At 36.0% G+C, this 23,330-nt stretch overlaps 1 protein-coding gene across 1 annotated transcript in view; it reads right to left on the reverse strand.

Moving 5' to 3' along the window:
- Positions 1-22,773, reverse strand: part of cntn3a.1 (contactin 3a, tandem duplicate 1) — a 55,396-nt gene extending 32,623 nt beyond the window's left edge. Inside the window, exons 1-4 of the mRNA XM_043224063.1 lie at positions 22,398-22,773; positions 15,218-15,357; positions 7,105-7,237; positions 4,370-4,545 (exon numbers count right to left, since the gene is read on the reverse strand). Coding sequence (XP_043079998.1) covers positions 4,370-4,545; positions 7,105-7,237; positions 15,218-15,272 — 364 coding nt within the window. The 5' untranslated portion in view covers positions 15,273-15,357; positions 22,398-22,773. The remainder of the gene's footprint in view (positions 1-4,369; positions 4,546-7,104; positions 7,238-15,217; positions 15,358-22,397) is intronic.
- Between the last annotated feature and the right edge of the window lie 557 nt (positions 22,774-23,330).

Consider the following 23,330-nt stretch of genomic DNA (forward strand, 5'->3'; position numbering starts at 1 on the left):
GTGTTAGATTTAAAAAATGGTCTTCTCCTCAAGTAAACATCTACCTTTAACACGCAGAGCAGTTTTAATGTAGAAAGCATGGGTGACTGTGGCTCAAATGTAGTGGCCTTGCCATTTTCACCATAAGCTCCTAATGATGCAAAAGCATTTTCTAGTGTACCATTAAATCTCCCTCTCTTGCCCCAAGTTTTTCCTCAATACGTTCTCAGGTTGTGCATGAATCATCATGACAAAATGAATTATTAGACTAGTAGTGTACCATAATAAGATATGCAGATATGCACACATGTGTCTCAAATTATTAAGCACATTCAGCAGGGAATCATTGGCTTGTGAAGCATTTTAACAACCAAAGCTTGCTAGCAACCATAGATACAGATTAGATACAGATGTCAAACCAAATGAAGCAGAAAACACAAAAGATCAACACGATTAGACGAAAGAAGAATAAATAGCTACGCTGCACCAAGTGTCTAAGAGTGCTTAAAATGTCTAATCAAGCTAGCATTAATGGCTAGCAGAACATTCTGGAGTAGAATGGACACTGAATTTGGAGAATATGCAAAGCAGTCCAGCAAAAGGAAACCAAAAGTACCCAGTGTTGCACATATTAAAAATATATACGCATCAATTACAATAAATGTAGCGCTTCCTTTTTGAAATCACTTTAGATTAACTTTTATACTTAAACCATCTATCCGGTATCTGTTGTGTATATATATTGTTACTTGAGTTTGAGCTGAGATTTTGGATGTGCACTGCACACACATCTCCCAGCTGCCCAGTATTTTTCCTTCTTTTGAAGGCAGCAGAATGCAATTCTGGCCCAATTTAACCCTTGGCAACGGCCCCGGTAAAAAGGTATTTGAGAAAGTGTCTGCTACTACTATCATGAAGAGAAGAAATTACAAACACAAAGTGTATTACCTTTTTGTGAACAAAATATATCTCATTCAGATATTGTGTGTTTGGTAGTATTTTAAAGGCATTTTGGGATGTGCTGGGTACATTTTATTCATGAAAAGGGCTGTCTGTTATACACAAAATGAAAAGAACATTCACTCTCGTGTGCAAACACGCTTCAGTTAGTTTTGGGTCTAGAATTTTGTGAACAGTCAAATGTCTTTTCATTTTACTTATTTCTATTTAAATTGTGAATATAAATAATTTAAATGCCTGTCATATGCAATGACCATTAAATTCACTGTAAATAAAATTTGTAATGTTTACAGAAAAAGCTTGTAAAAAAAAAAACCTACAATAAAAATTATATGTAATTTTACTGTACAGTGCGGCGGTAACCACAATAAAATTATATGTTATTTTACTGTACAGTTTGTGGTGAAATGTTTTCAAATCTTTAATTGAAAAATCTGTTATGGAATGCACACGCTGGCTCGCAACGAGTTTAAATTTTTAATGGACATCTTTGCTTTAATTTATTTATCTGAGGTAAACCATCTGTTTCAGCATGGCCACGCATTATGATATTTAAACGTACATTAGACACATTTAACTTTAAATAAAGCACATAAACACTTGTGATTATCCCTGTTATATAGTTTGTATGTTGTTGTTCCAGCTGTGATGGCGAGGAAATACAAGAAAAAAGTTTGTAAATGAGACATTTTGCATGTCGGGACTAGTTACACTCTCAGAAATAAAGGTACGAAAGCTGTCACTGGGGCAGTACCTTTTCAAAAGGAACGTGTCTGTAGGGTTTACTTTGATACCTTAAAGGTACAAATTATTATGTAGAGTGTACATATTTGAACCTAATAGGTACAAAAGTGTACCTTTTGAAAAGGTAGCACCCCAGTCACAGCATTCATACCTTCATTTCTGAGAGTGGTATAAAAAGGTATCTTTTTCATATTAATTACAGTTTTTGTCCTATAATTACGTGTCGCTGTGTTATTTGTAGATTTCAGTTTCTGCATGCTCCAATCTATAATTGTCATAACATTCAAATTTCATCTAATATTGTTAATTTAACCTCAAAAATGAATTTAATGTTCCTTAGGACCCATTCTCTTTGAAATACAAATCTTTTTTAAGTACAGTGTAATCCCACATATCCGTAATCAGATGCAGAATTTAAACTGGAATGTAATCAATTTTTAGTTACTTACATGTGTTTCATTACCGTCATGCACTGATTAAGATTCTATTCTAATTATTCCAGCAGCTGTAAGAAAAGGTTTCAAGTGATTTTTTTCTAGCTTCAATATAGCTCGGAAACTCAGTCTCTTAAATTGACACCATATGTTATACTAAGAGTGAGACACCTAGAGAAGACTCCCCTGATGCATTACAGGCGCTGGACAATAGGGGAGCGATCAATTTGGAAGCCACAGCAGGTTAGGTCCAGGTAAATTAGAGAAAACATTGATAACACATAAAGCTTAAGGACCTGCATGCGTTCCACCTTCACACCACAGAAGCCAGAGCTATTGTGAAGATCACACTGGGCCTGACAGCAGGAAACAGTTTCCTGAAGTCAGACTCACATCCATCACAGGACATCATTTCTGCAGGTGAACCAGCTAGCTATCAAATAAATAAGCCCCAAGATCCCCTTGCCACTAGAGATCCAGCAGACATCAAACAGGTAAATGAGGCCCATAATATAGCGGTTTCAGCAACCCTGCTAAGATATATGACGTAGATCATAATGATTCACACATAACCAGAACGCCTGGATGCTTAAAATTCTTCTACCATTTTTATTTAGAGTTTAATCTGGAACTGTATTGCTATTCAAAACTATGGGGTTCTAAAGATGAAGTCTCTTATGCTCACCATAGCTTCATTTCTTATCTATGGTAACATATTTTGTAACTTACTACTTCTAAATGGTAAGACTTAACATTAACATTAAGGTTCTCTTTATAAAAGGTTTATAAATGTGTTTATAAATGACTAATAACTCATTTACAAATGCATTACAAATCATTGATAATCCGTTATAAATGCATGCATAAAAGTGTAATTTTAATGCAATACCTGCCAAATAGACTTTTTAACACATATAATAAATGCTGAACAAATATATTTATTAACACTTCTTTCACTTAAAACCAGATTCCTAATTTATCTCACGATACAGTAAAAATGTATGATTACAGCAAGACTGAAGAGTGTTGTATTTATAGTTTTCTCATTTATATCTCTTTTCTTACAGTGTTTCTTATCAGAATCTTCACTGTATTTTACCCATGATTCTCAGCAGAAGTTCATGATGCCTATCCACAGCAATGATATTGATGTATTTTGTTTGTCAAGATGAAATTATCTTCTTGATTTTTTTTTATTTTGGGGGTTGTGATTTTTTGGTCACAAGCATGACTTTAATATTAAAATACTACAGTGAACCTTAATGTAATTTAACTATTTGTTAATGGTTTATAAATATTAAAAACTTCTGAAAATGTAAATTAATGTAAACGGATCACCTGTGAAGCATTTATTAATAAGCTATAAATGTAACGTGAAAGAATGACCAACTCGTATATCTAGCATCAAAAACATACATATTTTTATTCTATCTGATTTAACAGTAATTACTGATTTCTTATTAATATAGTAATGTTCTGTAACGGTGCTTTTAGCCATTTCTCATAAATTAGATAAAATAAAGATAGTTAGCCTTTATTGATCTTGCATTTATGAAATCTTTTTCTTGCATATATTTGAAGCTTAGTTATAATGTGAGTTTATTTGTATACGGCCCTTTTTGTGTACAGTTATGTACAGTAATGTTCCATGTTTGGTCGAGTTAATTTATTAAGCATTTATTACATGCGAGTTAAAATGGCTTACTATTTGGCAGGTATTGCATCAAAAAACAACCTTTTATGCATGCATTTATAATGTCTTATCAATTATTTGTAATGCATTTGTACACAGGTTATTAGTCATTTATAAACCCTTTATAAAGGGAATCTTGATGTAAAGTGTTACCTGATTTATCTGATCACAAAATGTTCTGAAATAGAAAGTTGGAAAATGAGATTCCTCATGCCGTGAGCTTTTTACCATAAAATTCAGAGCAAATGCTTTGTAATTCTCGAAACGCAAACCCTGAGTTTATGGTTAATTTGAGTCATCATTAAGGAGTCATTTTTATGCGATATGGATCATCTGCTCTCCGCATTACTGTTCGCAATATTAATTCAGAGTCCAGCAGTACTTACTGTATACAGTACCCATTTTAAAATGCAAGTTCAAAAAGGTGTAATGAAACTCCACTAAAACCATCTCAAATGATGTGGAAACAACTAACCAAGCATCACTGGTCTGAAGTTTGAATCTATAGACCCTCGTACTTTTAAGTGCTTGAGACTAGAAATTGCTTAAACAGACTCACAAGCAATGTGAAGACTAGCTTCTCTGCTGAGAATGGTCCCGAATGAGTTGGAGGCCAGACACTGGTAAATACCAGCATCCTCTTCCTTATTGAGCTGGCTGATTCGAAGGTTTCCTCCTGAGATGCTGTATCGAGAGCCAGGCTGAGGGGAAATGAAGCTGTCGTTCATTTTCCACCTATAAAACACAGGGGGAAGTTAGCAGAGAGTGAACTGAGAGTTTGGAGTACTAAAAGTTAGTTTTTTAAAAGTCATAGTTTTTTTTTTTTTTTTTCTTTTCATTTTTTTTTGTTATTTGTAATATATATTGTATATGTGAGTGCATATAGAATACAAAATAAGATCTGAATCTTTAAAAATAGTGAAACGAAATGTTGACTGTTAATCTCAGTGCTGTTAAACCAAAGCTACATTTTAATTCGAATTGAAAAAAAGCTAATTAATAAAGCTTAACTGAAATAAAGCTAAAACAAAATTAGACGAAAAAAAAACTTTGGAAATAATTGTAAAGTTTGAAGTACAAAACTACTAAAATTAAATAAATAAAAATAAATATATAAATGAAAAAATAGTAAAAATCACAAAATCACATAAAAAGTACTAAAACTTGAAAATAGGAAACTAAAAGTTCATAAAAATTGTAATAAATGTTATAATAGTATATAAATAATTTACAAAATAACACTCTACCCCAAATAAAAAAAATTTTTGCAACACTATTCCCAAAATTTTAGCATTACATAAAATTAATAGATTTTGTTATCCTTTATTATTTTTAATAATTAACATTAACCACACTCAAAAAAATGACTAAATGATACAAAATAAATGAATTCAATAAATATTCTGCTATGATCTATTTCAAAATAATACCAGCGTGCTGAGCATGGATGCACAGTGCCACAAGACAAAAACCCTAGCAACAGCAAACGCTGTTCAGAAGACAGGACTTTTACAACAGATCGATGGCCTGGACCAGTGACCCCAAGACATCTGAAACCACAAAACCCCAGAGATGCCCATAAGTTCAGCCTCTGCCTTACGTCATCATACAATTAATCAATACAGCCAGGTAACGTAATCACTGCCTTACCTCATTATTAAATCCTAATCGCTAAAAAAAACAGACCTCTTTGTCAATGTGGCATGCCAATGAGAACAAATGAGTCTGCTTTGTGAATCCCACGGCAAATAAAGCTCATTTTAATTGACGGATTGGAGAAAACAGAGAAGGGCACTATAATGGCCATCTGGTTATAATGTGGACAAAGACATGATCCACATCAATTACCTGTCTGATTATATGCACAATGGTAATCAATACAATGCACAAAAAACTGAAGATACCATGATGTCATGTTTTCTTGACACACACACACACACACACACACACACACACACACACACACTAAAGGCCACGTCTATGACCTTTCCATATTGATAGAAATCTGTACCGTGCTGCACAAGTTAATGCAGGGGACTTGGGAGAGATATATTTGCATGAACAGCCCGCTGTTTGCTCTCCCTGTCACTCAAATTCAGTGACGCTCTTTAAGAAAAAAAAAATATAAATAAATAGACTGGTTCATTGGAAGAGAATTCTTTCAGGGACTATATGCTGTAGACATACAGTATATATTTCTGAATACATTAAGTATGTTTTTGAGTCTCTTGAGGAGGGCAAACAGTGCAGCTAGAAACATTCCACTCTTTTCACGTCCATTTAAATGCTGAAAAAAAAAAAAAAAACAGTTTTACAAATGTGTCAAAATTATAAACAGAATTATAAAATTCAAGGGCAGACTGCTTGAAAGCGTCTAGCGTTTTAACTTGTGCACTTTCATTTTTTATTCATTGTAGACAGATGTTTTAAACTAATGGTGGAAAAAATAGGCATTTTAAAGGTAAAGGTAAGTTTTGACTGTACTAAAGCATAAAAATACCATAATAAGTAGATATTTAAACCAATGCTTAAGCCAGTTAATTCTTTTGAAAATGTTTTGGTTTGTAAAATACGCTCAAGAAATATGTCGTCTTATTATTAATATTCAAAACAGGAAATAGTGATATATAGAGATTTTTCAGAAGTCTATCAAGGATTATACATTCAATACTCTTTAATACAAAAATATATGTTACAGTTATGGTGATTGAGGAGACTTGAGAAAATGTTGAAAATGTTGCTTGATACATGTTTCATGCAGTTAAAATAAAATGAAATTCTATTAAAAGTCACATGGATCAGAAATCAAGAACAAGAGGGAGAAAGACTGCAGCCACGGAAGAGAAGTAGCTAAAGAAAATAGCTTTTCAAAGAGAAATTAAATCCAATTAGACTCAGCATGGGTCTCCCAGAGAAATAAATAAATAAAACAGAAAGGCCAAACCAGCTGAGACTAGTTCAGATTGGTTTTAACTCGAGATGAGTCAAATCAAGGACTGTAGCAACAATATAAAGGGCTCTCAGTAATGGCGGCAATGTAGAGCTTCACACTTTGATAAATTAACGTGTCCTTGGTGGCTTGAAAAAGAGTTCCCTTCATGTTAGAAATACCCAACATGGGCTGAGAGCTAAGTAAAACTTCCAAGGTCCTTACGCTCCAGCTCGAGCTTAGATTGAACAGGTTAATCAGGTAATATGGATTGTCTATTTGTCTTTGCCACTGACAAAAAAATGATCAAATAAAGCTCGTCTTGGCTTTTTGATACCAAAATCAATGGTACATTGGGATCTCACCTGTAGGACGGGGGCGGATGTCCCTGGGCTTCGCAGCTGAAGGTGACCTCCCGGCTGGGCTCATTAAGATGGAGAGGGAATACAATACTTCCCGGCTGTTTGGTGAATACTGGCCTCAGAGGACCGCTGCCTTCTAAAGGTGAGGAGGAAAAGAACAGAAATACACTGTTAGTCAAAGCTAAGTTTAGCTTAGCACGCTTTTTAGAGCCAAGCCGTTGTGAAAGGTATCCATCTGTTCACTGGATGAAAGCCTAGCTGTCATTCAATAGCTGTCATGTGGGCAGCATACATTTGGCGCGACCAAAGAAACTTAAAAGCACTTGAGGTTATTGTTGCAGGATCTTATAGCTACGCTACACGTTCAAGACGCTAATATCACAAAAGAGCACACATATGTTAAAATACAAAACGTTTTGAGCTTAAATGTTGCTTTGAGTCAATTCCTTTAGCTTATCTACCATGTTATGCTAGGTTTGCAATTCATAAATCTAGTCAGAGGAAAGCTTATTCAATTTTCAAGAAACACATGGTGACCCACTAAGCTCGCTAATGCGATTTCCTCATACCAAAGACACTAACTTGCAGGAAAGTAGCTTAATTGTGTGTATCGTGTAAACACTTAAAAGCCTAGAAATTTTGTGGTTTATTATTCTCCGTAATTACATGTTGATGGTTAGCGCAAACCACTTATCCTGTCTTATTAAGCACAAATGGCCTTCAGCAAAATGAGACATGCACCCAACAATGAGCAGGACTGAGAGTTTTTATGCGAGAGTGAATGCAATTTGCATAATCTAAAACTCATTGTGTGCCGATTAACACAACATAGAGCCTAATGTTACTGCATTGTGTTCAAAACACCCCAAAACATCTGCATGTTTTGTTTTAAAAGCGGTGATATTTGGGGGTATTTAAATGAAATTGCACTGAAACTACTCTGCGTGTCTTTCTGTGTCTGCCATTTGACTTTCATGACCTCGCAAACATGTTATGCAAAGAAAATAAATAATTTTGTTTTTCATGCTATTAAAATAACCAGTGTGGTTTTGATTTTCTGCCGTGTAAACATCAGTAAACTAAACGGTTCCTAAAGTCTGTGTGAAATCAAAATGTACTATATTTATTTAGTTAGTGCACATTGCTATTTTTGTGGAAAGTCAATCCTTCGTAATCTTTAATCCAAATCTGAAAATGCTCCTCCCCTCTAAAATGATGGACTTCTTTGATGATGTCAGTTCGATGGCTTGGGCATGAGCATGACATCATTAACCACGCCCCTCGTTTCCGAATGAAACACCAACTTTACTGCATCCAATTATTTCACAGCAGAAAAAAAACCCTGCGCCCTATATTTTCCTATATATTCTGTTTCTGTTTGAAGTACATAACAATATGGAAAGACAAAATTGGTTGCAAATTTGAATATTACACTTTTTAATACTAATGTACTAAGCTTATGAATAATATAATATATTTGTTAATCGGTTCTATGTATTAAATACTATGTATTTGCTAAAAATGTATCAACCTGTCACACATTCAGACTCTTTTGTTGTTGTTTTCGCGTACCATGTGCTCTTTGTGCCCTACTTTCTGTCCGCTGTTAATTGTCTTATTGTGTTCAGGTGTTTTGAGTTAATTGTCATTTACTTTGTGTATTTAATTCCCGTTGGTTTCAGTGCAGTTTGCTCTATCTCGTCGGTCTTATGTGTGTTTTTGTTGCCAGCGTAGTAGTAGTAGTAGTAGTAGTAGTGTAGTAGTAGTAGTAGTAGTAGTAGTAGTAGTAGTAGTAGTAATGCAAAAAAGATATTTAACTTCAAACGATAGCAATAGTTTTAAACAAATAACGTGGGTACATTTTGATGGACCTTTTCACTGTTTTTATGGATTATGGACTTTAGTGACAGCTCATTGATGTACAATATTTATGTCTAACAAACACTCAGCTTCTTTAACTGGATAAAAAGTTAATTGCTGCCTCTAATGAGTTGTGGTGTACAGAAATCTCTGTGTGTCTGGGGCAGCATGCCATGCACTCGTGGCTCACCAAGTACTGTTTTTAACCTACATTTAGGGGACTCTTTTGAGAAGAACCCATCCCCTTGAGAAATTAGTTCATGTTAAGCACATGCTGCTGGTTGTTTATTTACCTTGTGCAGATACCAAGTTCCAGAGGGGTGCAAACTGAATTAATGCATTTGAAAATTCGTAACTAACTTTTTTTTCCATGCCAGAAACGCTAAATTGGTCTACCTAGTGTTCAATTAGCATCTCACTAATGCAGAAGAGGTGGAGTTCATTGTGATTCTGGGTGATAATAGCGCACAGAAGAGCTCTCAGCGGAGGTGTTTGAAATCTATTGAATGGGGAATACTCTGCACCAGGGCTAATTTCAATCGCACTGTCAACAAGGGCTTTAACTCTTAAATGCAACAGGAAACATGAGAAGATGAAAAGACGTGAGCGAGAGCAAATGATAAAGTGATACTTCACAACCATAATATTAACTCAGATGTCCTATTAGCTATCACAGTGCTTTCCATTATGTAGCCGATCCATATTTGCTAAAGCACAGCCTCTTCCCATTGACACCTTTCCTATGATTTTGTTTTTATACTAAACTATGGTGACTGTGGGGATGCTATTACAAAACAGTGTGTGGCTAAACATAACGTCTGTAGGGCTTGCTACAAATACCGATATACAATATTCTTACAAAGTCATACGCGCATGAATAAGCTTACAAACTTACTTACACTACATCCTACGTCATTGAAATTTATAACATATATTAAATATGGATATTTTTCTTACACAAACACATCGCTTCGAGGCCTTTATTAACCCCCTTTTATGATGGTTAGATGCACATTTTTAAGGTTAAAAATCTCGACCACCATTCACTGCCATTATAAAGCTTAGAAAAGCAAGGCCATTTTTTTTTACTTAAATACGATCGCATTCACCTAAAAAGAAGATCATATACACCTAGGATGGCTTGATGTTGATTAAATCATGGGGTCATTTTCATTTTCAAGTGAAAATAGTATTATTATTACAGTAATCTGCAAGCAGCACAAAAAGACACTTTGTCAGTGATCAGTGAGTCAGCAGCAAGAACTGCCACTAGACTCATTTTTTAAGAACTTCTTAGAACATATATAATGTTTTTTAACCTTTTTTTTACATTTTCCTCAAATGTAAATTTTTTCCAAGATTTTCCTCAATTTGACTTTTTTTTGCCAATCAAAATTAAGGCATAATGTTAATGTTAATGTTAATTTTACCGTTCATACGTAATTGATGTTAAGACGTCATAACCTCCCACCACCCCACTGACGCCCATGGGATTACCAGATATATTGTGTTCCACATGCATCCGCCAAAAACGTCTTATGCAATCTTGTGATGCACACGGACATGAAAGCCAGTCCGCTGAGATGTTATCAAAGGCTAAAATGCACATTAATTATCAAGTGACTCACTCGTGCTAAACAAAGAGAGACGCTCTCATAATCGAGGCTCTGGAACACGTCAAATGGGGGCGTCAGTATTGACACCGCACTAAAGCATCTGTCTGTATCCGATCAAGCTGTTTAAAATCTACGTGAGCAATTTTCCGCAGAAGAGCTAAATGAGATATCCATACCCAAAATCTGGCAACAAAAGACATAAGGCATAAGCAAATAAAGACAGGGGTGAGAAATATTTCAAAACTTCAGGTTGAGCTCGGAGCTGATGCAAACCCCCGAAATGCAGCCGAGAGTGAATTTCTATCATGCGAGGAATTAATGCCGCAATTAAGGTTCATATTTGCCAGAGGACAAGAGGACGGAACTGTCTATTTCGGAAACACCATGTAATTACAAGCTTTGGTGATGCTGCAAATATTACAAGATGTTATTAAAATATTGATGGGGAGTAATCTGAAACCGCGTTGTCGCCTGCGGGTTTGACGTTACGTCGTGAGGATTCTGCTGAGGCTTTACTGTGCTGTGCTTTCTGTCAACAGACCGCAGCTGTCCAAAGAGACACAGTCGCTGAGAAATTATCTATCCCCGTTCAGCACAGAATACTAACAAGGGGTTTACAACACAAAAGCCCACCTTGGTGGAAAGGGAGGTCATTATGAAGAAAGTTGGAGAAAGCAGGTATCTCTCTCTCTCTCTCTCTCTCTCTCTCTCTCTCTCTCTCTCTCTCTCTCTCTCTCTCTCTCTCTACCTGAGGGGAGAATTTATATGGCAGCGCAGCCCCCCGGAGCAGCACCGGAGCTGCAGGGAAAAGCCAAGGAGCAATTTGGAGGCCCAAATAAAAACTAATCTCAAATTCAATACCATCTGACAAGCCGATGAATTCGGCCAGCTTACCTCAGCATGAATATCCAGCCACAGACAAGGAGCACAGGGTGAGGGAGAGAGGGAGGGAGGGAAAGGGTTTAGACGTTCGTGTGCCCTCCAATCCGTTTGATTCTGATTCAAGGGTTTTATTCATCAAATGAAAAAGCCAATCTTGGTAAGTTAAAATACACACCTGCACTCACCCACACAAACAAATACACACACACACACAACGGGCATTGAAGATCTGAGAACCGTGAATTTGAGGAATTAAGCGCAGCGTATTCAGATGCTGACTGGAACAAACTTGCAGAAAGTTATATCACAATGGATCAGTTATGCCGTGTATTTATTTATGTGTATTTAAAAGTGTATTGAAGGGTTTGTCCCTGAAAGACAATGCTGTATTAAAAAAAAGTCACAAATACTAAAAAATAATAATTAATAAATTATTGTGTGCTATTTGACATTACATTTAAAGTTAATTTTAAATGTACTTAATTGTAACTTTAGCATTACAAATGTATACTTACCGCACAAATATAATTCCAAACGCATGACATATGAAGATTATTTTAGTTTATCATAAATGCTGACCAGTACAAATTAGATTTTATACAACAATGTATTTATGTATTTATAACTTTTTACTTTTTAAATTAACTGAATTAACTTGCAATTAAGTGTTACATTCTAAGTTTCATTACATTTCAAGTACACTTTTTCTTATGGTCCAATGTTGTCTATACATTGTTTATATATATTTTACAGGTCTCACTATGATTTTAATTTGTGACAGCTATATGTTTTATGTCACATTATCTATGTTTCCATCCACCTATTTTTATGTGCATTTAGGAATATTGCATAAAAAACACTAGATGGACATCATATATGGAAATTATTATATTAAGTGCCTTCTCCTATATACTTATTGATATTTAGTGCCACTGTTTACCAAGAACTGATTCACTATAAGGCCTATTTCGAATGTATTTTAATGCGATATTTCAGTTTTGCGCATAAGTTTAATTCAAATCTTTTGATGGAAACATAACTATTGTGCCCATGTGTTAAGAGGTTAAAATTGATATTTCCATTCATCAGTGTCTTCTTCTTTAACATATCTGCTCCCATATGAAAATTATAAAAGAATAAGCTTCCTAAAACGTTACAATTATCATATAGCATCTAATTCGGTTTGGAAGTTGCTGAGAAAGAAACCATATGCATGTTTTGCATTTAAAATGCATTAATCAGGAGTACAGATAGGTTTGTGTTTTGTGTCTCTACTCCTCAATCAAAGAACATTTAATCAAGCACAATTATATCCTTGAGTCCATTATGTTCCACTGCAGTTACAATTACCTGTCGCCATATGCTCAAAAGATTATAGCAAACTCTTTAACTGGTGTAATTGTTCACAGGTTTTCAGTCAGGTTTTGAAGAGACAAAGCAAATGAATGCATGTTAGTGGCCATTTAGTGTTAGTGGCCATTTAGCATGTCTATTTTCGCATCTAAATATTTTTTTATTTATTTACTTTCGAGAGTGCATAGAGCGCTGGAAATTAAATCACACAGGTATCCAATAATAATTTCAAGCGGGTTTGCTGTTAATGTAATTAGTGATGAATATCATTACCATTTCACAATGCTGTAAGATTTAGAAGTTTCAATTATTACTCATTAAGGGTTATTTTGAAATCATAAACACCACTGGTAGTGTGTTGATGATTTCAGTCTCTCTGAATAGACCTTTAAAATAAAAAATGACATTTAATGTGAAGGACTGCTACATGAATGTAATGCATCACAACACTACTGGAAGTCATTGAAGTCACTTTTATTGAAGTGCAAACCAAAAAAATCAAGGCAACTATTTCCTATTGAATAGAATCATATTTTTTCCATTGCATCGGATTGCATTGAATCATATCGAAATCGGATCGTAATAGGGGTGAATTGTATTGCATCATACTGGTATCTGATTCATATGTATCTTTAACCCGATCTTATGAAAGTGTACATGAATAGTATGGCAAATAAAAATTAAAACTCGTGGTATTGATACAAAATTGTACCTTGACATGTATATGGTACGCAATGAATAGGATTAGGGTTGTGAGGTAGATCACATACAGCATTTTCGAAAACTAACGTATCATATGTTCGCCAACAAATTCAGTATCATATGAATGTATCATATCAACAGCATATTGCACTCCAAACACGTGCATGTTATATATACACCAAAGTCCATTTATCCAAATCACTACCACATGTTTTTGTTTTTATTTGCCATCCTATTTATATGCATATTCATAGTCAAGCTTTAATGTATTGTTTCTATGCGTTGAGATGCATATTTCCTTGGCTTCAGCTATGGGGATGCCACTTATTACTAAAATAAAGAAGACCGAGGCGAGTTGTCACATGAGCTGTAGCTCAGTAACAAAAAGGTTTTCAATCAAACATCCAATTACATAAATACATGTTTTCTCTAGCGATGGCTATGTTTTTTCAAATCTATTTCAAAGCTCTAATGTTTTTAATTATGCTACAGCTGATGTGCAAGTAAGTAAAAGCCCACTTTGCATAAATTCAAAAGTCAACTATAAAACGCACATTTATAGTACTAGATGTTATGTGCAATAAATTAATAAGAAAATATTTGTTTTGTTTTATTTTATGTATTTGTTTTATAATAAATTTGTGCATACCTGATTGTTTTTCATTTAGCAAAAAAGCCAATAACCCAGGTTCCCATTATGACGTCTTAACCCTAATATAAAAGTGTGACCACGTGCCCTGCTTTTGGGTCAACATGCCTAATGTTTTCACTGAGCTGAACCTCTTTCTTAAAAGATTCTGCAACAGAACACAACCAGGTAGCAGAGAGAAGAGTGTTTTTTGAAAATCACACACAGCAGGAGTGAAGATCATGTAAAAGAGCAAACAGCCCTTTTTAAATCAAAGACTTAAAAGCTTGAGGATTAAGTCTGACCCTCCCTGTGACTGAAAGACAATGTAACTGCTTCATCAAAAAGAGATCAATAAAGGGGCTTTTGTGCTTCCACTTGGCTAAATGAGAACATAAATTGTGCTCTCCAATAAAATAATGGCTGGTAGATTCATTTGCACATTAACCTTTTCATGTCTCTCAGAAGGCTGGTTAAATTACATATTATCACATCTTTTCTCCAACTTTGACACAATGCAAGGTGGTCTTTAAATCAAGACGTCTGCCGCCATGGTATAATGTTCAGAGAATAGAAGGCATAGTTTAGTGACAATGAAAATATGTCAAATGTACATTCTGCAAAAGATAGGTGAGTACAAAGCCCAAGAATCAAATCCCATAATTCCAGATAGAAATAATGTATTGCCAAGGAGAATAGGTTTCAATACTTTAGCACTGCCATAAATGCAAAAGCAACTGTTATCCAGTCTTTTTCTTGTTGAAACAATGGCCTGCGCTACAAAGAAAACAACGCCACTTTCAATGAATAACCATGTCATCTTCACCACTTTATATTTATGTCATATACATCATTAAGCATGAACTACCCCATGGCCTGACTACACACATATTATGTCATTGCTGGGAGTTGGATGGCTTTAGCATTCACAAACAAAGTGAAACCTTTAATTGGTTCCAGAAGATAGGAGTCATCCCTGAACGGGAGGTCTGCCCTTAATAGTAAATGACAAGGACAAATGTATGCCATAGAAACAGACAGGAAAGTCTATAGAGGAGGTTATTAGGATGCCTACCTGAAAGGCATCCCATGAATAATTGCAGCACCAGCAGTTTCCATGACAACCCCATTTTAAATATTGGAGGTCAGCGAGAGCTCACATTCAATTGAGGGTAAATAGAATGCCGTCTTTGTCCAGACTTGATCCTCTGTGCCCTGAAATCAAAAGGCAAGATGAGAAGAGTTAGAAAGAGTTAGCCGGAATAAAGCAGTCATGTTCAGCAACATTTTCTAGTTGTGTGTCATGTAAATGAAGTTGTTTTCGCGTGAAAACAGATTTGGGGAAATGTATCCTTCAATCACTTTGTTAATGGGTGCCATCAGAATGAGAACCCAAACAGCATCTTGTAAAGGCAAAAGCTGCATGTTCATAAGAAACAAATCGATCATTAAGATGTTTAACTATAATGTGGAATCAAAATATGAGTCCATAATCCATAATAAGGCTTCCTCAAGTGAAAAAGTCCATCTCTTGTTCTCCTTTAAAATTCACTGACATGTTTTTATTTTAGACTTGTTTTTTCTTGTTTTGTGCATTTCTCTACATATTCAGATGAGGCAACCATTTTCACTTGAGAAGCAATATGGATATGGACAGAGGAAGCAATGGTTAAAAATATTTTATTAATAACGTACGTTTAACAAATAGATACAGATTTTGCCTACATATGGAGTGGAGTGGATTGGGTTACTTGTAGATTATAATGTTTTTATAAACTGTTTAGACTCTCATTCTGATGGCACCCATTCACTGTAGAGGATCCATTGGTGATGTGATGTTAGTGATGTTAAATTTCTTAATATGTAAAAGAAAAAAAAAACCTCTATTTTGGGTGGCCTGAGTGTGAGTAAATCTCCCACAAATTCTCATTTTTGTGTGAACTATTTCTGTAACGTGAACATTACGAAAAACAACAAAAAAGTTCTGGTGTTTAGATCAATACCTGTCAAACAGACCTTGAAAGTCTTAGAAATACTTTACTGCAGGTGCTGTGAAAAATATTTCTAATCTTTGATCATAAAAAATAAATAAAGCTGGCTGACTGTGTGGTGTATCTACACTGTTAATACTCAAGGCTATAATTAGAGCCTTTACTTAAATAAACCATTTCTCCCAACATCACACAGGGCTTTAGGAGGGTTAACAACTTGGCCCAAGGTACAAATCTTCTTATGCCATTCTCTGGCCTTCACAGCTATATCGTCTGGAGGGGAGACTTCAGGCAACTAGCTCTCACACATCTGGACTATCACAAGATTACTCAAGCCCTCACTGTATCCGTTTACTAGTTTTCCCTATTTTCTGTACAATGTATTCTTCGAAGATGAAACTAAAATGAGTTTATAAATCAGATTCTGTCAGTACAACAGCAAAACTGCAAGAGTGATATTGAACAGCTCTGCAAACGAGAAGTCAATAGAGTACTGCAGTGAGGATGTACAGCATTTTTGGAGGACCAACCTCAAATCACACTGGTTCCCCTCTACAAACACACAACAGGATTTTTTTTTACCTTTTAGGATTACTGCAGACAATAAGCGCTGTTTTGTTTATAACGATAACCTTCACAAATGAACACAGGTTTGTTGAGTGTTTTTGAAGATGTTTAATGTCTTCGACGACCTCTCTAGTCCCATTTAGCTTTTACTCAGTAAAAAAAATATTTCATGCAGAATGTGCTGTGATAAAAGACCTAATTTCAGGCATTTAACCAAAAGCCCATTCAAAAAACAAAACAAAACACCGACTTCGGGATGATGGAACCAAATATGCTAAATGCTGCTATTATTATGATTTTTGCCTGCAAAATGCGTCATTCCTGCAGCACTCTATATCAAGTATCAACGATGATATCACTGGTTGTTTTGTTTCATATTGTTCTCACAGCAAAACTTCCAAAAGCATGTGGTCGTGAATGCAGATGCTCTGAGAGATACAGGGAACAATTCCAATAGAGATATTGCGTGCATGCATCAGTTCAGCAACCAGTTAATGTGTAAATTAATAAAAGGCAAACACATTTGAGGGACAGTATTTCTAGTTACATTGTGTTCTTTGTTCTGCCAACATACATATTTCCAAATGAAGTCAGCTTCGAATCAATCAGCTGCAAACGATGTTTACTTCCTGAATGAATGAGCGTCTTTAAACAAGTGTTTGAGTAAGTGATTCAATGATTCCCTCATACTTTTTTTCCGTTATTGAATAAATCGTACACTATACCCTTATAGTGCAGAATTGAATGGGATAGCCATTTGCAGTGGTGTCCAATATAGTCATCATTATTTGTAGTGAACCCATTTATGCACTTCAATAACATATGTACAACCAATCAAGCCACTTGAGAATACATGCAATGTTTCATTTTTGTCAAGGCACACGAAATCAAGCACCAAACATAGATTCGGGAAAAGCCTAATCATTCAACACTGTCAATCATGGCTACGATTGTATAAGCAGTCATTGCTTCATCCTGGTGACTAATCTCCCGGCATCCCTCCGCCTCCTCTTCTCCTCCTCTATTTCCTTCATTTCTGCTTCACACCATACAACTGAAGGTGCTAACTGTGAGTTTGATCTGAACCTTGGGTTTGAGCCTCCTTCTAAGACAGCAAGTCAAGTTTGTTTACCATAATGTAGCGAAACAGAATGTGCAAGAAACTCATGAACTACCACGTCTTGCCAGAAGATAGTATCTGGAGCACTTCTAGTAGTCTCTCAGTGTGCGAATTTTCTCACAGGTTTTATGCTCATTCAGTAATCCTCATATTAGTAGAGACATGTAGAGGACAGTAAAGGTGACGACGAGGCTGTATGGGAAAATTTTGGATAGTTATACTATTTTAAATAAACGTTTAAGTGGATGATTCAAAGACTCATTCATAAAAACACTTGTCACTTGTCACCACCTACTGGTTCAACAATTTAATTTGCAGAAAGTGCCTCTAAAAATTACTCACCCTCATGCCGTTACAATCCCGTAAAACATTTGGTTCTTCTTCAGAACACAAATTAAAATATTTTTGTCTGACTCACAACTGAAGCACAACTGTTTTCAACAGTAATTTTATGAGGCTACAAAAATATTTTTGTCGGTAAAGAAACCAAAAAAAAGACTTTATTCAATAATTTCTTCTCTTTTGTGTCAGTCTTTGAGAATGTTTGTGTACTCTCATGAATCTACAAATGGCGGAAAACGTAATGGTTAAGTAAAGAAATCTCTCAAATTTTATTAAAATATGTTAAGGTCTTACGGGTTTGGAACAACATGAGGGTCATTAAATGACAGAACTTTAATTTTGGTGTGAACTAATACATTAATGACAGAATTGTCATTGTTTAGGTGAACTATTCCTTTAAATGACGTGGATGAGCCGTAAACGTCACATGACACTTCTAGGACTCTGCCTCCCCAACAATAACACTAACAGTTTGGGTATACTTTGTTAATCCACTGAACACTGTTTTGCAAGCTCTCTAATTTTATGTGATAATTTATTAGGTGTTATCCGAAAGCATAATTCCGAAAGGATGTTCTCGATTTGTTTTGCCACCACATGGTAACATTACTATTTATTTTCCTAAAGCACTTCCAAGTTCAAGTGGTAAGGTCTGAAAATGTCCATGTTCAATGGGGCTTCACCTCACAATGGTCATCCAGTAAGCAGGTGCTTTACGCAGCACAGAAACTTTTAATTTATTGTTCATACAAAAATCAAGTGCTCACTGACTGCAGACCTATTAGCAGGGACTGAAATGTAGGACAGATTAATACTAATATCAATCCAACAAGTGTCACGATAACCACCCATCTCTACCTAACTGAGTGAAGTCTCTAGACAGGACACAAATCTGTCACATTCAAAGATGTAAAGAACTCCTTCTTCATGCATCTTAGACAATTGCAAATCACATGCTGCTACATTTATTTATTTCTTTGCTAGAATCATTGCCTATTTTTCAGTAGCTGTTAATGGATAAATTTTTTTCCACATAAGGTTGTCACATCATGCTTTTTCCTAGCAGCAAATTTACCAGGCCAAACTTTGACCCACTGTTAAAATGAAATAGTACTCAGGCATCCACATGTGACAAATCTGTGCACACAAAAACAAGAAAAAGCATCACTAACCAGCTATTGTGTATCCACAAGAAATCAATAAAAGACACTAGCATAAACCTAGAAAATGACAGCATAACTATCGCACGCCTCTGTAAAAACTTGTCTATACTATCAGGATTCATTCATGCAATTTGCCCTTTAAATGTTTGCTTTGTTTGTGTGATTGGCAGTTCATCCATTATAGCTTGTAAATGCATTTCAAAGCTGTGAACATGACATGCAATATATGTCTCACTGTAACGCTGCGGACCGAGCGCTCACAGCCAACAATCTGAGCTGAAAATGAGCCCACAGAGAATTTCTTTGTCCTTTAAATTCTGCTTGATGCCATAACTCTGCTTGATGCCATAATAAAAGCCAAAATATGGCATGTTTTATGCTTTAGAAATGAGATCTGTCTAGAATATTTGCAGACATTCACGTTTGCACTGCAATCGGACAAAAGAGAGGAAGAATAAGGCACAGAACTCCCATCCGTACGCCTCAAAAAACATGTCTAATAGCAAGCCCCCGGAAAGCATGCAGTGTCTGGCTTTAAAGGAAGTGCCGACGTGAGCTTGACCTTGGTGCTACCTCTGTCTAGAAATCCATCAATTTTTCAATGAAGTCTGTATTAATAGAATCTCCACTCTGCTGTTCATGGGATTCACATGAAATGTACAGTATGCGTGCTCTCTACTTTTTAAACATAAATGAGACAGACACCCACTCTTCCCAGATCTGGCACGATCGTGGGCAGAAGGTAGCACTCTAAATCTTTTATCCGGTTCCCTTGACTTCACTTGATCCACAAACACCATCTTTGAGTTTCTCTGTAAACCCAAGCATGATTTCACCTATAAGCAAGCGGTCCCTTCAGAGTGCAAAATGAACTGTGGTGTTGTTAAAACCTCAGCTGACATGAACATTTGAGAGTAGCGGTTGACAACACGGTCGAGGAGCGTGTAAAAATTCTCCAGCTGGTATTGTGCACTCGAACTGAACTCTAATCTAGAGGGTGCGAATGAAAAATTAATGTTCAGCATCCAAAAGAGCCAAGAAACCACAGTTACAAGATTTATCTAGCTGGATATGACTGAATTTTGAATGAAGCACCAACAGAGAATTTGCTGGTTTGCATTCACACTTCTGTTCATATTATAGCACTCTCTCCCATATAATGGATGTCTATGGGTCAAGTATGCAAGTAAACTCGACATCCATTGTGAGTTTATAGGCATCAGCACAATTTTTGCTTGTTTTTACCAACATAGAGATAAACTGAAATGATTTACAACAGCACATGCGGCACAGGACCTCGAATATTCCTTTATTCTCTCTGTTTAATGACAGAAGTATGCATTCAGACCGAAACTATTCATGCAGGTTTTTTCTCAAAAACTGTATTATTTGGCTGTGAAATTGGTGGTGCAGAGATTTGAAGCACGCATCCAGCAGGTACGGCACATCTCACACCTCTGCCTCGACCCGCTGCATATAAACATCAGCTCTCTGTGACTCAACAAGCAATGCTTGGAGAAGGGGAAGATGTAATATGTCACAGAAGACAAGCCTTCCGCCTTGTCTCTTCCCCCTTGACTCGCACCAACACCGAGGTGTGTGCAAACAATCTGGCTTCCCTAATGATGCTTTGAGAAATCATCCAGTGTTTTTTATTCTCTGACAAACCAGCAGAGTGCAGCAAAAACTGCCTCTATTTCTAGTGTAAATTATGGCCGTATATGAATGAGTGCTCATTTTTATTCTGGAATTTATTCTTTTTACCAAACAATGCCTGAATGTAAACGCTGTGTATCAAGTTTTGAGAAACTAACACCAAACATGAAAAATACTTTTATTACAGATTCTAATTATGTGAAAATTGTGATTACTCAGATCAAAATACCGGTTTAACACATCAAACTGTATAATGATAAATGATAAAAAAAAAGAAAGAAATCAGATGCATTGTCTTATGTGATAGCAAGGCCGGATTTAATGTCACTGCTTCTTTAATCTAACTATGGGAGAGAGGTACATAGACTGAATGAGGCATTGTGAAAGACTTAAATCAAGCCTATTGTCAAGAAAAACACATACGAGAGAGTCTTCATGGGATATCTTATTTCAAAATCTTGGTCAATATCTTTGGTCAAAATGCAGCACGAGGTTGGTCCATGAGTGAAGTCAGTTCATTAAGTAGACCATTCAAACAAACAAACAAACAAACATATAACTCCAGTCAATCAATACATACTTCTTTAAACATGACTGCAAAGTTATTTAATTCACATAATTAAAAAGAAGATTCCTCTCAACCCAAGTCTCTAGTGGCATCATAAACACAAGTGGAATAATAATTTGGCAGGCAGGATGCATTTTTAATGATATTCCACAAATATATTTTAGTGGTTAGACAGACTGGAACAGATTCCAAACAGTTCTTCCAAGACCTATATTTTATAATTCATTCACAGATGGATAACCGAGAGAGATTTCCATAGGCTGCAGCATGGCACTGTCTGGACAGATGTTAATGTTGCTGAGGTTCACCGTCCTAAAACGGTGGTAAAAAATGGAGAGTAGAGAATCTAAGAATAGAGAATCTAAGAATGTGGACTAATTATGCAATATTAATAAAAAGAAAAGTGGAAAGGAGACCGCAATTTTCTAACTGAATGATGAGTTCGCGATAGCAAAACATAAAGGTTCCTCGAAGGTTCAGTTATGTGGTTCTTTAGAGGTTAAAACAGTTTTTTGATATTGATGTTTTCTAAAGAATAGAGAATAAAACTACTTTGTGGAGATTGGGATGATTTTGTGTATAATGGCATCAGTCTGTAAAACCCAACAGCAACCTTTATTTTTTATTTAATGAAATGGGTCTATTAACATAACCAACATTTATCCATTTTATAATCTGAACCATTTAAAATCCTATAACTCTTGCAACTGCAAAAATGCCATACATTTCTCAGCCCATCAGAACAACAGGCTGCAGAATAGTATCTCACCTAAACATAAAGCGTCGCATCTCTTCTTCTTTCAAATAGCCTTAAACTATTAGTGTTGTTCTGTCTCAGACTCGTTTACCTGTTTGACTTCCCGCAGTTTTCAGCCTCTCCGCGCCTGCCACTGGAACAGCAGCATCTCTCCAGCCATTCCACAACGCCAGAGACGAGACGAGCGCTCTTCACACGCGCAACTGCCACAGAGGAATTCTCTCTGCTATTTTCTGCCTCCGGAAATCCAAGATACTCCTCAAGAAACGCTAAGACGCGCCGACGGCACCCGGCTGAGTTGCTGCGCGGCGAGCGAGAAGTAAAGCAAACGCGTTACGCGTGGAGTATCCTCAGTTCAGCCTCGCAGACGGAGGTGAATGCGCGGAAGCTCTCCACACTGCGCCACGCGTCAAAGAGTGTGGAGCCGCTCGCGCTCACATCCCCGCTGTGACGCAACGCAAACTTCACATCGCTCGATCCGCCGCCAGTCATCAGCACTGATGAAAGAAAACACCGAAAGAGAGTGGGAGGGATATAAAAAGACTTTCTGAGTCTGTAAAAGTGTTGGAAGATTCATCAATAATGGATTAAACGCGCGATATCGGGTTTAACATTTCCTCAGCGTTTGAGACCTGCGCATTTCTTGTTGGGTAAAAGTTTGGGGACGCGACCGAGCGCTATTATTCTCCTCTAAAAGGAAATACATTTGGAAAACCTATTCATTTTAAAGTATCTCATGAATTAATGAGAAAATAAAATATCCCTCAGCGCTGGCACAAAATCCACAACTGGCTCCTTTTCAATTCATGAGTATAAATTTGAATAGATTTGGCTCGCATGAAATTGAACCGAGGAGATGTTTTTTTTTTTTGCAATAAGACTTAAATAATTCTGTCATTAATTATGCCAGAATTTAATGACATATCAGGAAGCTCATTTTCACATTTTAAGCTGGACATATTTAAAATAAATAAATAAATAAAAAAATAAAAACAAAAAAAATGTAATCCGCTTTAGTTCATGC

The sequence above is a fragment of the Puntigrus tetrazona genome, chromosome 23 (assembly GCF_018831695.1).
Source record: "Puntigrus tetrazona isolate hp1 chromosome 23, ASM1883169v1, whole genome shotgun sequence".
Lineage (NCBI taxonomy): Eukaryota > Metazoa > Chordata > Actinopteri > Cypriniformes > Cyprinidae > Puntigrus > Puntigrus tetrazona.